This window comes from Pristiophorus japonicus, chromosome 16, assembly GCF_044704955.1.
Source record: "Pristiophorus japonicus isolate sPriJap1 chromosome 16, sPriJap1.hap1, whole genome shotgun sequence".
Lineage (NCBI taxonomy): Eukaryota > Metazoa > Chordata > Chondrichthyes > Pristiophoridae > Pristiophorus > Pristiophorus japonicus.
The window spans coordinates 109,527-125,668 of NC_091992.1; the positions used below are offsets into that span (position 1 = coordinate 109,527).

At 46.5% G+C, this 16,142-nt stretch overlaps 1 protein-coding gene across 4 annotated transcripts in view; it reads right to left on the reverse strand.

Annotated features, from left to right (window-relative positions):
• The window catches only part of p2rx5 (purinergic receptor P2X, ligand-gated ion channel, 5), a 135,033-nt gene that overhangs the window by 33,021 nt on the left and 85,870 nt on the right, over positions 1 to 16,142 (reverse strand). For 3 of the 4 annotated variants that reach the window (XM_070858022.1, XM_070858023.1, XM_070858021.1), the window contains 3 exons: positions 14,648 to 14,741; positions 7,600 to 7,665; positions 2,625 to 2,707 (listed from right to left, as the gene is read on the reverse strand). In XM_070858022.1, coding sequence (XP_070714123.1) covers positions 2,625 to 2,707; positions 7,600 to 7,665; positions 14,648 to 14,741 — 243 coding nt within the window. The remainder of the gene's footprint in view (positions 1 to 2,624; positions 2,708 to 7,599; positions 7,666 to 14,647; positions 14,742 to 16,142) is intronic. The other variant, XM_070858024.1, reaches the window with a different exon arrangement.

A 16,142-nucleotide genomic window follows, 5' to 3' on the forward strand; every position in this document is an offset into this window, starting at 1 on the left:
TTTGGAGAGATCCATCCTCTCTGGCTTTTGAAGTCAAAATGGATCGAATTCAAATTGGAAAGTCAGTCAGAACTTGGGCTGGGCGGTTCCAGTTATACATTCCAGAGGAACTTCAGGGTGTGGCTTTTCCTCCAGGGGGACCAATCAGCAACTGGTCATGTGATAATGGAGAGTCAATCAGAGAAACGACTGCCTTTCAGTTAGTACAAATAAACGCATCCTTGCTTAAAAATCTATTACATCTCTAACTTTTTCCAGTTCTGACGAAGGTCAGCGAGCTGAACCATTACCTCTGTTTCTCTCTCCACAGACGCTGCCCGACCCGCTGAGAAGTCCCAGCATTTTCTGTTTTTATTTGAGATTCCATCAACCGCAGTACTTTACTTTTGTACGGATTTTATTTTATTGCTTTTACTTATTGGGAATGAAATTGTTCTTTGGCATTAGTGAATCGGCAGTCTGTTTAACAACCTGTAGCTGTCAGAGTAGCTCACCTCTTGCTACAGTTATACAGGGTATTGGTGAGGCCACACCTGGAGTACTGCGTGCAGTTTTGGTTTCCATATTTACGAAAGGATATACTTGCTTTGGAGGCAGTTCAGAGAAGGTTCACTAGGCTGATTCCGGGGATGAGGGGGTTGACTTATGAGGAAAGGTTGAGGAGGTTGGACCTCTACTCATTGGAATTCAGAAGAATGAGAGGTGATCTTATCGAAACATATAAGATTATGAGGGGGCTTGACAAGGTGGATGCAGAGAGGATGTTTCCACTGATGGGGGAGACTAGAACTAGGGGGCATGGTCTTAGAATAAGGGGCTGCCCATTTAAAACTGAGACGAGGAGAAATTTCTTCTCTCAGAGGGTTTTAAATGTGTGGAATTTGCTGCCTCAGAGAGCTGTGGAGGCTGGGTCATTGAATAAATTTAAGACAGAAATAGACAGTTTCTTAACCGATAAGAGAATAAGGGGTTATGGGGAGCGGGCAGGGAAGCGGAGCTGAGTCCATGATCGGATCAGCCATGATCGTATTAAATGGCGGAGAAGACTCGAGGGGCTGTATGGCTGACTCCTGCTCCTATATCTTATGTTCTTACATCTGTGCAACACCCCATGAAATACAACTTGCATTTATATAGAGCATTTGACGTATAAAAAATGCTCCAAGGTACATCACAGCAGCATTATCAAACAAAACTTCAGACCGAGCGAAATAAGGAGATATCAGGACAGGTGACCAAGGGCTCAGTCAAAAATGTCGGTTTAAAGGAGGAGAGAAAAGTAGAGAGGCGCAGACGTACGGAGGGAGTGTGGGGTCGAGGCAGCTGAACGCAGGGACACAGTGTCAGCCACTGCTCAGTGGGTCACACTCTCACCTCTCAGTCAGCAAGTTGTGGGTTCATAGTCTGACTCCAGAGACTTGAGCACAAAATCTAGGCTAACACTCCCAATGCAGTACTGAGGGAGTGCCGCACTGTCGGAGGGGCAGTACTGAGGTAGTGTCGCACTGTCGGAGGGGCAGTACTGAGGGAGCGTCGCACTGTCGGAGGGGCAGTACTGAGAGAGTGTCGCACTGTCGGAGGGGCAGTACTGGGGGAGCGTCGCACTGTCGGAGGGGCAGTACTGAGGGAGCATCACACTGTCGGAGGGGCAGTACTGAGGGAGCCCCGCACTGTCGGAGGGGCAGTACTGAGGGAGCGCCGCACTGTCGGAGGGGCAGTACTGAGGGAGCGCCGCACTGTCGGAGGGTCAGTACTGAGAGAGTGCTGCACTGTCGGAGGGGCAGTACTGAGAGAGTGCTGCACTGTCGGAGGGGCAGTACTGAGAGAGTGCTGCACTGTCGGAGGGGCGGTACTGAGGGAGCGCCGCACTGTTGGAGGGGCAGTACTGAGGGAGCGCCGCACTGTCGGAGGGGCGGTACTGAGAGAGTGCTGCACTGTCGGAGGGGCAGTACTGAGGGAGCGCCGCACTGTCGGAGGGGCGGTACTGAGAGAGTGCTGCACTGTCGGAGGGGCAGTACTGAGAGAGTGCTGCACTGTCGGAGGTGCTGTCTGTCAGATGAGACAGTAAACCGAGGCCCCGCCTGCTACCCCAGATGGACGTAAAAGATCTTCTGGCATTATTGGAAGAAGAGCCGGGGAGGTCTCCCCAGTGTCCTGGGGCCAATATTTAACGCACAACCAATGTGACTAAAACAGATTAATTGGTCATTTATCTCATTGCTGTTTGTGGGAGCTTGCCGTGCGCAAATTGGCTGCCGCGTTTCCCACATTACGGCAGTGAACACACTTCAATGTAAAGTGCTTTGTGACATCCTGAGGTTAATAAAGGATAATCAGTAACAAATCGAACAGGCAATTCAGGAGAAACTTCTTTACCCAGAGAGTGGTTAGAAAGTGAACTTGCTGCCACAGGGAGTGGTTGAGGTGAATAGCAAAGATGCATTTAAGGGGAAGCTGGATAAACACATTGAGGGAGAAAGGAATAGAAGGATATGGTGATGGGGTGAGATGGAGAGGAGTGGGAGGAGGCTGGTGTGGAGCATAAACCCCGGCACAGAGCGGTGGGCCCAATAGCCTGTTTCTGTGCCGTACATTCTATGTAATACTTTGTAGTTTCTCCTCACCTGACTTCTTCATACTTCTTCCCTCTGTAATATCTGCTTTTTTTAATCAGATACAGCAAAATCAGGTCACAGATAAATGCACCCTGTAAATGCAAAACAAAGGAGTAAAAATAAAATGGGGAAGGTGGCTCAACTGTGGCTAAAAAGGGAAATTAGGGATAGTGTTAAATCCAAGGAAGAGACATATAAATTGGCCAGAAAAAGCAGCAAACCTGAGGACTGGGAGAAATTTAGAATTCAGCACAGGAGGACTAAGGGTTTAATTAGGAGGGGGGAAATAGAGTATGAGAGGAAGCTTGCCGGGAACATAAAAAACTGACTGCAAAAGCTTCTATAGATATGTGAAGAGAAAAAGATTAGTGAAGACAAACGTAGGTCCCTTGCAGTCAGAATCAGGTGAATTCATAATGGGGAACAAAGAAATGGCAGACCAATTGAACAAATACTTCGGTTCTGTCTTCACGAAGGAGGACACGAATAACCTTCCGGAAATACTAGGGGACCGAGGATCTAGCGAGAAGGAGGAACAGAGGGAACTGAGGGAAATCCTTATTAGTCAGGAAATGATGTTAGGGAAATTGATGGGATTGAAGGCCAATAAATCCCCAGGGCCTGATAGTCTGCATCCCAGAGGACTTAAGGAAGTGGCCCTAGAAATAGTGGATGCCTTGGTGATCATTTTCCAACAGTCTATCATCTCTGGGTCAGTTCCTATGGACTGGAGGGTAGCTAATGTAACATCACTTTTTTAAAAAGGAGAGAGAGAGAAAACAGGGAATTATAGATTGGTTAGCCTAACATCGGTAGTGGGGAAAATGTTGGAATCAATTATTAAAGATGTAATAGCAGCGCATTTGGAAAGCAGTGACAGGATCAGTCCAAGTCAGCATGGATTTACGAAAGGAAAATCATGCTTGACAAAATTCTGGAATTTTTTGAGGATGTAACTAGTAGAGTGGACAAGGGAGAACCAGTGGATGTGGTGTATTTGGACTTTCAAAAGGCTTTTGACAAGGTCCCACACAAGAGATTGGTATGCAAAATTAAGGCACATGGTATTGGGGGTAATATACTGACGTGGATAGAGAACTGGTTGGCAGACAGGAAGCAAAGAGTGGGAATAAACGGGTCCTTTTCAGAATGGCAGGTAGTGACTAGTGGGGTACCGCAAGGTTCAGTGCTGGGATCCCAGCTATATACAATATATATTAATGATTTCGACGAAGAAATTGAATGTAATATCTCCAAGTTTGCAGATGACACTAAGCTGGGTGGCAGTGTGAGCTGTGAAGAGGATGCTAAGAGGCTGCAGGGTGACTTGGACAGGTTATGTAAGTAGGAAAATGCATGGCAGATGCAGTATAATGTGGATAAATGTGAGGTTATCCACTCTGGTGGCAAAAACAGGAAGGCAAAATATTATCTGAATGATGACAGATTAGTAAAAGGGGAGGTGCAACAAGACCTGGGTGTCATGGTAGATCAGTCATTGAAGGTAGGCATGCAGCTACTGCAGGCAGTAAAGAAAGCAAATGGTATGTTGGCCTTCATAGCGAGAGGTTTTGAGTATAGGAGCAGGGAGGTCTTACTGCAGTTGTACAGGGCCTTAGTGAGACCACACCTTGAGTATTGTGTGCAGTTGTGGTCTCCTAATCTGAGGAAGGACATTCTTGCTATTGAGGGAGTGCAGCGAAGGTTCACCAGACTGATTCCCGGGATGGCAGAGTGGCATATGAAGAAAGACTGGATCGACTAGGCTTATATTCACTGGAATTTAGAAGAATGAGAGGAGATCTCATAGAAGTATATAAAATTCTGACGGGATTGGACAGGTTAGATCAAGGAAGAATGTTCCCGATGTTGAGGAAGTCCAGAACCAGGGGTCACAGTCTAAGGATAAGGGGCAGGCCAGTTAGGACTGAGATGAGGAGAAATTTTTTCACCCAGCGAATTGTGAACCTGTGGAATTCTCTACCTCAAAAAATTGTTGATGCCAGTTCATTGGATATATTCAAAAGGGAGTTAGATATGGCCCTTGCGGCTAAAGGGATTAAGGGTTATGGAGAGAAGGCAGGAGTCGGGTACTGAAGTTGCATGATCAGCCATGATCATATTGAATGGTGGTGCAGGCTCGAAGGGATGAATGGCCTACTCCTGCACCTATTTTCTATGTTTCTATGTTTCAAATACAAATGTATATTTATAACAACCCGGAATCTGAGGTCCTGATGACAGCAAACTGGAAGTGTTCGCTGTCATTTCGTCTATAAAACTGACGGCAAGTTAAGGATTTAGCACATGCGCACTCCAACACGGAAATCCTGAAGTTGCAGTCTGTCATTCACTGTTCCTCCACAGGCCCCCTCCCCCCGAGCCGGCAATCAGTGAAAGCATCATCTGGTGAAAACTTCCCCTTTTCCAAAGAAATATCGCTGTCAAATGTTAGGCCTATTGAAATGAGTTGTAATTGTGTTTATAACAGCAATCTGAGTAATAACTACTCATAAACAACCATTATGGCCCTAAAAAACTTCGTTTAAATTGGTGAAATTTTACATTTCTCGATTAAGTTCAAATTATTAGATATTAAAATTAATAAAAACATTTTTGTAAATATTTTAAAAGTTTGTTCATGATGTTTCAGCTTCTACCTTAACCCAATGTGTATGTCCCTATCTTTATTTCGCTCTCTCTAAAAATTTTTAAAAGTGATTGATTATTAGTGCTTTCTATTTCCTGGCTCCCTGTCTGAGAATTCTGCAATGTGATTGGTTACTTAGACAGCTTGTTGATGTCACAGAGCTCGCGCTATGGGATTCCAACTAAACTGCACTGCCTGTCGGAAAAACCGAACTTCTCGCCACAGAGATAGTGAGATCAGTGAGAAGCTTACTGCGGTAAGCAGCGATTGCTTTTGCTTCGCCGCTGATGGCAGATTACAGGCCAATATTTATCAAAGGACAATGAAGCTGGGTCGCAAATAATCAATGACACTGAAACTCCTATAGGTTGAATTAGTTCCCACAATAAAGACTCCTCCAACACAACTGGCAATTAATGAACCAAGAGATCAATTTTGCTGGATCTAGATATGGAACCACAAGAAAGGTCAGTGATCCAATGATCCCTGTGATGGAGCGAGCTCCACATCTCAGTTATCTACTCTACTCCTATGTTCTTGTACTTTCCCCACACTCTTTAATATTATTCTTTTTAAAGTGTTTGTTTAATTCCCTCTTAGATGTTGTGATTGTTAGATATCAACTTCAATAGCCACATGCGATAACATATTCCATATCTTAATGATAGAAAACCTTCTTCTATCCTCTCCCTTTTATATTTTCACTTATTCTCTTTTGTTACCAATTCACCAACCAGTTGTTCCAACAATATGAAACTGTCTGTTAGATCCTCTTAACCTTTTCTGCTCTGGTGAATATGGCTTGGTTTTTCCAAGTCTCTCATCATAACTATAGAGCCAATAATTTCCCCATATAATTGACCTCAGTTGATAATGTAAAATCTACTAATTTAAATATTTTTGTGGTGTTCTCGACATTTAGTACATGATGCATTGGGAGCACCACAAGTGTTTGGGGCTGCAATATCGGGCACCGGGAGCGATTAAAGGGCTGCACCATTGTTTTGCCCCTTATGGGTTACCCCTTTCAAAGACTCTTGACTTTTAGTGGCTAAGTAAAAGTGGGTGCAGAAAGAAGGATGGCTCCTTTAGGAAAGGGAGTACCCAGGAACAAAAGATTCCATTTTCTCAGAGGCCTTACCCAAACCATCTGTTGCAGAGTTACACTGGGGAGTGATTCTGAGGTTTGGCCACACTGGGTTCGGGGGATTGGAGGTTGGTAGACCAGGGATGGGATATGGGTTTTGTCCCACTGGTAAGTTCCTGAAGGTGGTCAGCAGTGTTGTCACAGATAGCGCAGTCGTAATTGAAAATCATATTATCATTAGCTTGGGAGGTAGGACCAAAAGTGAAATTGAATCAGATTGATAATTTTAACTCTTTCTGACCAGCGGAAACTGGGAAAGAAGCATGTTAAAATCAAGCAGCTCTTTTCCCACTCCTTTTAACACCGGGCAGTTCTGAGTCAGCTGGAGATCTGATTAATATATGCTAATTAGGTTCTAAGCAGTTTTCAAAATTCAATTTGTTTATTCTGGGAAAAGAAAAAAGAACTCAAATTAGGATGGGGAAAGGCACTGGTCTGAAACTCCTCTGAAATATGCCCATTTATGAGTGCACAGTGATAAATGAGTGGCGATCTGTTCCAGTTGGGAGTACACTTCAGTAAGCCTGAAACATGAGGTGTAGCAGAGAATTAGCACACAGTAATAGCAAACAATATTCAATATCAGACTTCATTATGGAAGTGGAGCTGTGAATTAGCGGTGTAACTGCGTGCTTTTTTCTATTTAGAAGATTGACACTTCACTGTTTCCTCGTCTTGCTTTGTGATTTCTACAGGGATACAGGAAAGTCTGATCACAAAGTGGGCATGCTGCCTATTTAGCAATCTCACTCAGAAAGAACAGCAAAACATAAGATCACTGGGGCAGCAAAGGTACTCTTTCAAGGATAGGATGACTGTGATGCATTAAGTGAGCAGCTCAGAAACTCCCGGGTTCAAAGCCTGGCAGGGTCCCTTTAATCTTTCAAAGTGGATAAAACATTGGAGGAGGTGCAGAGAAAATAGAAAATCGCACTTGGGTGGGTTAATTTCTCTTTCAATACGATAATCACAGAACGCTGTACTAAATCGCACGCCTCACCATACTTGAGGACTGCATAACCATGTTGCTAAGCAACCAATAAAAACACCATCCATTCAGCAGTGTCTCCCATCACTTTAATGAGCACACCTCATCAGAGAAACTCCTCAACTGAGACTAATTCCCAGCCTCTGGACCCAGATCAATGTGATTCACTCCTGAAAATATTAATAGTAACAAAACTCACCACTCCCATCAGTGCCAGTCCAGAGCCGATATTTATCACAGTCGGTATGATGCTAAATTTACCAGCCTGCAAAAAATATTAGAACATTTAAATCGACCAAATTTACATCTAATAAACGGAGAAAGTAGATTAATCGATACTCCAGTAAACTAAGTGTTAATATAAAATATGATATCACATTCCTATACCACTTTCTTTCTCTAAAATCCTGATTAAAAAGTTGATTTCTCTAAAACAGACGATGGAGGATGGTCCGTTAATTCCAAGTCCACACTAGATTCCTGCACTAGTCAAGATCCCTGATATAAGCAAAAATAATAAAGTGCATTATTACTATATCGCAGGCAGTGAGGTAATAAAGTGTATTACAGGTACTCATAGGGGCCGAAATTGCCCCACGCTGGGTTTGAGTGCATCATTCGCGTTAGATAATTTTTTAGTGCCGGCACCAGAAGCACCGGCCCCGGCGGGGTTGGTCTCTTTGAGGAAAACTAATGTTTGTTGTGGTGACGGAGCGTTCGCGGGGCGCGATGCTCAGTGCCCAGCCAAGATTGGGGGCCTGGCCACACCAGCTGCCGCCATTGTCGGGCTGACAGAAAAAAGATACTGCTGCCATGCCCCTTTAAGGGCGGCACTTATAACAACATTGTGCTGCCCATAGAGAAGGTCTGGGAGTCGAAGATGCTTGGAAAGATGTACCAATGATGAAAGAAGTGGAAACACACGGACAAACTGTACATGCACTATTTAGCAAGCTAAGTTTGAGGAGTCAGCCAACATTTTGGAAATTAATGTAATATCATTCAGGCCTTTGAATGTGGAGCACTGGTTATCATGTAAATTTGCAGTAAATGTCCTGAGAAATGATGATGTACTAGTAGACTATTGCAAGGTGGAAGCTAATGATAATAACGATTCTATAGCAAAGTAATGTCTCAAAAAGCTTACAGATCCACAGTTTTGTATTGCACTGACTGCTAGACGAAGTTTTGGGGGAATTGTCTGAACTGTGTCACATTTTCAAAGTGTAATTGAAATCTATCAGCAGGCAAAGACCAAAAGTGAAACAATCTACGCCCAGTACCTCAGAGGAAAAACTCACCGGAGTAAGAAACTCACTCAGCAATACCGTCGATATAACAGGTATTCTCTGTTTCATTCCAAGACTATGTAAACAATTAGATGCTCGATTTCTGGAGAATGAGCTACAAGGCTGGTGTGCAGTCGATATCGAAGCACTAGTTTCTACCAAGTTTGATTATGGCACTGAAAACGCACATAAACTTGTTTACAAATACCAAGCAGTCTTGAATCTACCAGTGCAAACTGATCTTTCACTAACAGCTGGAATCTGCAAGCAGTGCAAAGAACATAAATTTATCGTTGCGGTAAAAACTGAAAACAGGTTCCATTAGTACGTTTGCCAACATGTTAACTTACACTCTGAAAGAAGAGCAGTTACAGACTTGGCTGGGTTGCATGATATATGTGGCACCTTTCAAGCCTCCAGTGCTGATTGCTAGTGTGGCTTCAGGTCAATTAATCAGATCAAAACCAAGACTAGAATTTACCCACCTGGACCATCTCAGGAGGATAAAATCCCATCTTGCAGCAAACCGAGATGTCAACCGTGACCGAATTTTCCATCACTGGAAAACTGAGCCAGGTGGGAGAAATTTCCAGCATGATGTAACTGTAAGTCATGTTGGATAACTATCAGACTTGCATTGTTGTATATAAGCTTTCAGTGGTGGTGGTGTAAAATGTAAACCGCCCATGGACAAAATAGTCGGGCTCAGAGGAGTTGGTGGCCCGCCCAGTACAACTGAAAATTAGAGGGAACATTTCTCATGGGCAACATAATAATAAAGACCTAGGAATTAATTTGTCCCCGACAATGGATTGCGATGTGCTAGCTCATTCGGCGGACTGCAGACAACAGGCCAACTTCGTGCTGCCTACTCGTTTGCATGGTTGTGGTTTTCAGCCCGGCGCTGAATGCGCTGCTGCTTGGTTGAATACTCAGCAGAGAGCCAAAGTTCCTGCGAGGCCAGCAATTAAAGCTAGCCTGCACTACATAAAGGCAGTCTGCACCTCTTAAAGGGGAGGTGCATCCTGCCTGCAGATCATCATTCATAGAATGATAGAAATTTACAGCATGGAAGGAGACCGTTTCGGCCCATCGTGCCTGCGCTGTCAACTGGCTGAAGAAGACAGTGCAAAAAATCAATTCATGATTGCACAACAGGGGAGAGAGCAGTACCAAAGTTCTCTGATGCAGCACTGGAGGAGTTGGTGCAGGAGGAGAGAAATCCTCAGGAGGCCTTCCAGTCAACAGACCAAAGTGCAGTGGGAGCAGATAACCACTCTGGTGGATGCAGCAGTGTTGCCCTGAGAATCTGGATGCAGTGCAGGAAGTTTAATGACTTCACATGAGTGGTCAAGATCAGTGAATTCATCTTCAAATGTCATATCCCACCATCTGCACCACAAGCCTCACACACTGCTCAATGCACCACATCCATCGCTCACCTCCCAACAATCTCTACCAAACACGACTCATACTCACATAGCATCACCTCACCCTCACACACCTACCATTGCTGTAAGCCTCACACCACACAGCTTGCACACACTGCCAGCTATTCAACCATGACAGACACATCATCCAAACACATGGCACCACACTCACTGACACACTTCTCTTTCTCTTGCAGGAAAAGTTGGCACATAACCGGCAGCAGCAGAACATAATCGGCGGGGGACAGGCTCGCCTGCTTCACCTCCTCCCCTTGGAGGAGACGGTGCTGACTATTCTTGGCAGGGGCATGGCTGAGCCCGTGGCTAGCAGTGGGGCTGAAAGAGTACAAGATGCTGGTATCCTCATACATTATCCTCCTTCTCACATCCCACTTTCCCCTCATCCTACAATCTGCACATGGTGTAAGAAGGCACCTCTTGATTTCCCCTCTCCCCTCACCACAAACCTACCCTTGTGCCTTTCTCATTTCAGATACCGCCTGTGGTGGTCGACAAAGGAGACAATGATGAAGAAAAAGGAGCACTGTCTGACATTCAAAGCCACCAGTTCAGATACCATCACTGCGCGGCGTTTAGAGGGTGGCTTAGAGACGGGATCTGCCCGTGGTGAGTCGCCAGGCGTGAGTAGGGCAGGGGTGCGGGTAGCCGAGGTGCCAGTTCTCCGGGGTGGGGGGGGCGAGGTCACACATTGGTTCTGCTGCAGAGGACTCAGGTGAGGACTTTGATGGGGCAGTTTACAGAAGAACGCTGATGGCTATGCACAACAAAATGCTTGGTGCATTGGTAGGCTTGTCAGAAAGCCTGAGTGGAATGTCAAGGAGCATGGAGGAGTCTGGCAACAGCCTTGCACAAGGTTTTGCGCAGGGCTTGGAACCAATCCTTTCTAGCACTTGTGGATCCAACCATCATACAGCATCTGGCTGACGTCTCCACTTCCATTGCAGCACAAGTCACCCAATGTCTGAGTGCTGCAGTGCAAGCTCAGACCGAAGGCATGTAGCACATCTCAGCATTTAGAGCGGCGTCCGCAAAGTCACATGTGTGCAGTCGATGGCGCCCTGTCAACCGCGAGGATCTATGGAGCGTCCTCCTCCATTTCGGATGCCCCCAAAAGTTCATCACCATCCTCCGCCTGCTCCATGACGACATGCAGGACGAGATCCTTAACAACGGATCCATCACAGACCCAATCCACGTCCGGACTGGGGTCAAGCAGGGCTGCGTCATCACCCCAACCCTCTTCTCAATCTTCCTCGCTGCCATGCTCCACCTCACAGTCAACAAGCACCGCGCTGGAGTGGAACTAAACTACAGAACCAGTGGGAACCTGTTCAACCTGTCTCCAGGCCAGGTCCAACCTCTGTCGTCGAGCTATAGTATGCAGATGACGCCTGCGTCTGCACACATACAGAGGCTGAACTCCAGGACATAGTCAACGTATTTACTGAGGCATACGAAAGCATGGGCCTTACGCTAAACATCAGCAAGACTTATGTTCTCCACCAGCCTGTCCTCGCCATACAGCACTGCCCCCAGACATCAAGATCCACAGCGCGGCCCTGGACAATGTGGACCATTTCCCATATCTCGGGAACCTCCTATCAACAAGAGCAGGCATTGACGACGAGATCTAACACCGCCTCCAGTGCACCAGTGCAGCCTTTGGCCGCCTGAGGAAAAGAGTGTTTGAAGGCCCTCAAAACTGCCACCAAGCTCATGGTCTCGAGGACTGCAGTGATACCCGCCCTCTTGTATGGCTCAGAGACATGGACCATGTACAGTAGGCTGGAGAAATATCACCAACGATATCTCCGCAAGATCCTACAAATCCCCTGGGAGGACAAACGCACCAACATCAGCGTCCCCGACCAGGCCAACATCCCCAGCAGTGAAGCACTGACCACACTCGATCAGCTCCGCTGAGCAGGCCACATAGTTCGCATGCCAGACATGAGATTCCCAAAGCAAGCGATCTACTCGGAGCTCCTTCATGGCAAACGAGCCAAAGGTGGGCAGTGGAAACATTACAAGGACACCCTCAAAGCCTTCCTGATAAAGTGCAACATCCCCACCGACACCTGGGAGTCCCTGGCCAAAAACCAGACCGCCCTAAGTGGAGGAAGTGCATCTGGGCACCTCGAGTCTCGTCGCCAAGAGCATGCAGAAACCAAGAGCATATAGCAGAAAGAGCGTGCGGCAAACCAGCCCCCGTATTGGACTGTTCAGCCACCAAAGAACTCATTTTAAGAGTGGAAGCAAGTCTTCCTCGATTCCGAGGGACTGCCTATGATGATGATGCATCATGGGGAAGCCCTCTATCCTGGCAAAGCCACCTGCATGCTCTACCTGTTTCTCTCTTATGCTGCAGTGGACAGCGAACTGGGAGATGTCACAGATGTTGCCTGCCCCAGCTTGGAAGGATTCTGACACGAAAACATTCAGGACCACAGTCACTTTCCCAGCCACTGGCAGTGCTGTCCTTGCCCTGGTGTGAGGCTGCAGGGTTGGTTGCAAGAGGTGGCAGAGTTCTGTGAGCACTTCCTTCGTAAAGCACAGATGCCTCACACACTGCTCCTGGCTCAGGCTGAGGTAAGAGGATTGCTCTCGGAAGACTCTAGATGGGTAAGGCCTCCTGCTGAGAACCCTTCTCCCTCTCCCCTTCCTCCCTCTGCAAGCAGCTTGTTCTCTTCTTCACTGCCTCTGCTCCATCTCGCTGCCATGCTGCAGGCCAAGAGGGATGACAATTGGAGCGCCCCTGACTGGGAACAAATGGTTGGACCAGAACCCTTGAAGTGCCACTTCCTGTCACCTCGCCAACTTTAAACAATTCCAGAAAACTGCAAACACTTCCAGAATCTTACACAGAGCCAGTAGAAATGAATCAGCAACTGACCTGAGAGTGGTTGATGATCCCTTTAAATATTGCTGCTCGGAGTCCTTGCAGCTGCAGAACGCATGTTCAGCTGTGCAAGGTTAACACAGGGCGTTACTTCCAGCGTTGAAGACAAAAATGGAGCGTTGGTGTCAAATCAGCATTGCCTGCTGACTGATGTCACCATCTGCCAACTCAACACACAGCTGGCACACACTCCAAACACCCAGCCTTCACCCCTCACCAAGATGGTGACCTGCAGGACCTGCACCAGACTTGTGCATGCAGTTCAGTTGCCATTTTCAACCCAAAACGGCAACCGTAGCACCCAAATAACAGGCGCTATATAATCGAATTTTTAGCATGTGTTTTACTCACAGGAAACATCATAATAAAGTGTATTACTCGCTGGTTATAAAGTAATAAAGTGTACAAGACTAATAAAGGAGAGCCAGCACAGATTTGTTAAGGGCAAATCGTGTTTGACTAACCTGATTGAGGTTTTTTGATGAGGTAACACAGAAGGTAGATGAGGGCAGTGTGGTTGATGTATATATGGACTTCCAAAAGGCATTTGATAAAGTACCACATATTAGGCTTTTAGCTAAATTGAAGCACATGGGATAAAAGGGAGCAGCATGGATAGACGATAGAGAGGGAGATGTGGTGAACGTTTGCTCTTTATACTGGAGGGCAGTAAACACAGGCATTCCCCAAGGTTCAGTACTGGGACCGCTGCTATTTGATTTACAGCAATGACTTGGACTTGGGCGTATAGAACACAATTTTGAAATTTGCAGTTGATACAAAAATTGGAAGTGTAGTAAACAGTACGGATGATAGTAATCGGCTCCAAGAGCACATAGACAGGCTGGTGGAACAGGCGGACACATGGCAGGTGAAAATCAACGTAGAAAGGTTTGTGTTGTGAGATCCAATAGTAGCCAGCAAAATGGAACTGGATAAATACTTGAAGGAGAAAAAATTGCCGAATATGGGGAAAGAGCGGGGAGTGGGACTAACGATTGCTCTTTGGAGGAGCCAGCAAAGGCTCGATGGGCCAAATGGCCTCCTTCTGTGCTGTGCTATTCTATGATTCTATGTATTCCACGTGGGTTACAAAGTAATAAGATGCATTACTTGGGTTCATGCTTTCCTGACCACTTTCAAAATGAATTATTTACAAGGTCTTATAAAATGAAATAATCTTGGAGCAATCAGGCTTCCACCCTTTACTCCTGAAGGCACTGCATCCTTTCTGGGGCAGGTGCCACAGATACCAAATACCCTCAGTCTCTTACCTAAGTAGCCATTCTACATCCTAGGCCTATCTGTGTCAGCAGGTATCCAACCATGGTGGGTATCACAGCTGTGCCATTCCTTTTCCCACTAGAACTTCCTTAACCTGGGGATGCTGAGGCTGATTTTAGGGCCCCTATCGCTGAGATCAGCTGAGAGCTCAGAATGGGAATTGAAGCTGGGAGGTGACTGGTCTGTCTCACTCAGCTTCTCACAGCTTTAACCAGCAGAGCTGCCAGGAGAGTCTGAGGCACCAGTTTAATGGCTGTGGAAAGTTAGAATCCAAATGGCAAAAACATTTGATCAAATAGAATTAGTTACATTAGTTATACCCACCTTAGCATTCACCATAATATCAAAGCGAATTCCATATGCTTTATATAAGGTCCGGGACTCAACTCCGTCAGCATTCTTATCATATTTAGCAAACCTGAATATGGAATAAAAGGAGCAGAGACTTAATGTTGAGAGTTTGCAACATTTATGATAAAATATTAATTGGTGACGCTTGGATTTCTTTTTTGTGCTCATCACAGTAAAAGGAAAAAGGTCCTTCCATCCAACAGGACAGAGATCAAATGATCATATACTCAACTCACTCTTACTCTGGCTCACAACATTCTGATGTGTATCACGGCAGGTTCTGTCCCAGATAACAGGTATATGTCATGTTCTAGGCATTTTGTCAGGAGCAGGGTACTGCTGGAGTTGGTGTTCCCTAATCCCTCTCTGCCGATCATGCCTCCCCAGAGGTCAGTGTTCTCGCTCAGACCAACATCCCCAGCATCGAAGCACTGACCACGCTTGACCAGCTCCTTTGGGTGGGCCACTTTGTCTGCATGCCCGACACAAGATTCCCAAAGCAAGCGCTCTACTTGGACTCCTACCCGGCAAGTGAGCCCCAGGTGAGCAGAGGAAACGTTTCAAGGACACCCTCAAAGCCTCCTTGATGAAATGCAACATCCCACTGACACCTGGAAGTCCCTGGCCATAGACCGCCCCAAGTGGAGGAAGAACATCCGGGAGGGCGCTGAGCACCTCGAGTCTCGTCGCCGAGAGCATGCAGAAAACAAGCGCAGGCAGTGGAAGGAGCGTGCGGTAAACCAGACTCCCCACCCACCCTTTCCTTCAACCACTGTCTGAGATGTTCCACAACCACAAAGGCTTAATGTGCAGCTGGTATGTAACCATGCCCAGCACATCACGATGGTGAGCGCCCACAATCCTGGCAGCTGTCATGATGCCTTCACATTGTGCCAGTCCGTTGTGCCAGCAATCTTCCAGCCACCATGTCGAACCCAAGGATGGCTGCTCGGAGACAGGGGCTATCCATTCCACACTGGCTGATGATACTCCTCTGCAACCCCACCACTCGTGGCCAGCAATCATATAATGACATCCATGCTGCCACGAGGAACGTCATCGAGCAGACCATCAGGGTACCCAAGCAATGGTTTAGCTACCTTGACCCCTCGGGAGGAGCCCTCCAGTACATGCCAGAGAGGGTGTCCCATTTCGTGCTGGTCTGCTGCATCCTCCACAATCTGTCCACCAGGAGGCCACAGCCACCACGGGTTCCGCATCACCTCTTGGGGAGGAAGAGGAGGAGGTAGCCGACAAATCTCCGTTCCAGATGGGCTGTCCATCAGCACATCATCAATACTCCGATTCTAATCAATGAAAGTCCAGATCAGCGTGGCTCAAAGTTCCCTGCCTTACTATCCTGCTGCCACAGAACACCGCAGCACCCTCTTGAGCACAACGTTGAAGTGAAAGCCACTACAAAACATTCCAAACATAATTTATAAATTATTTTGAATCTTACATTACA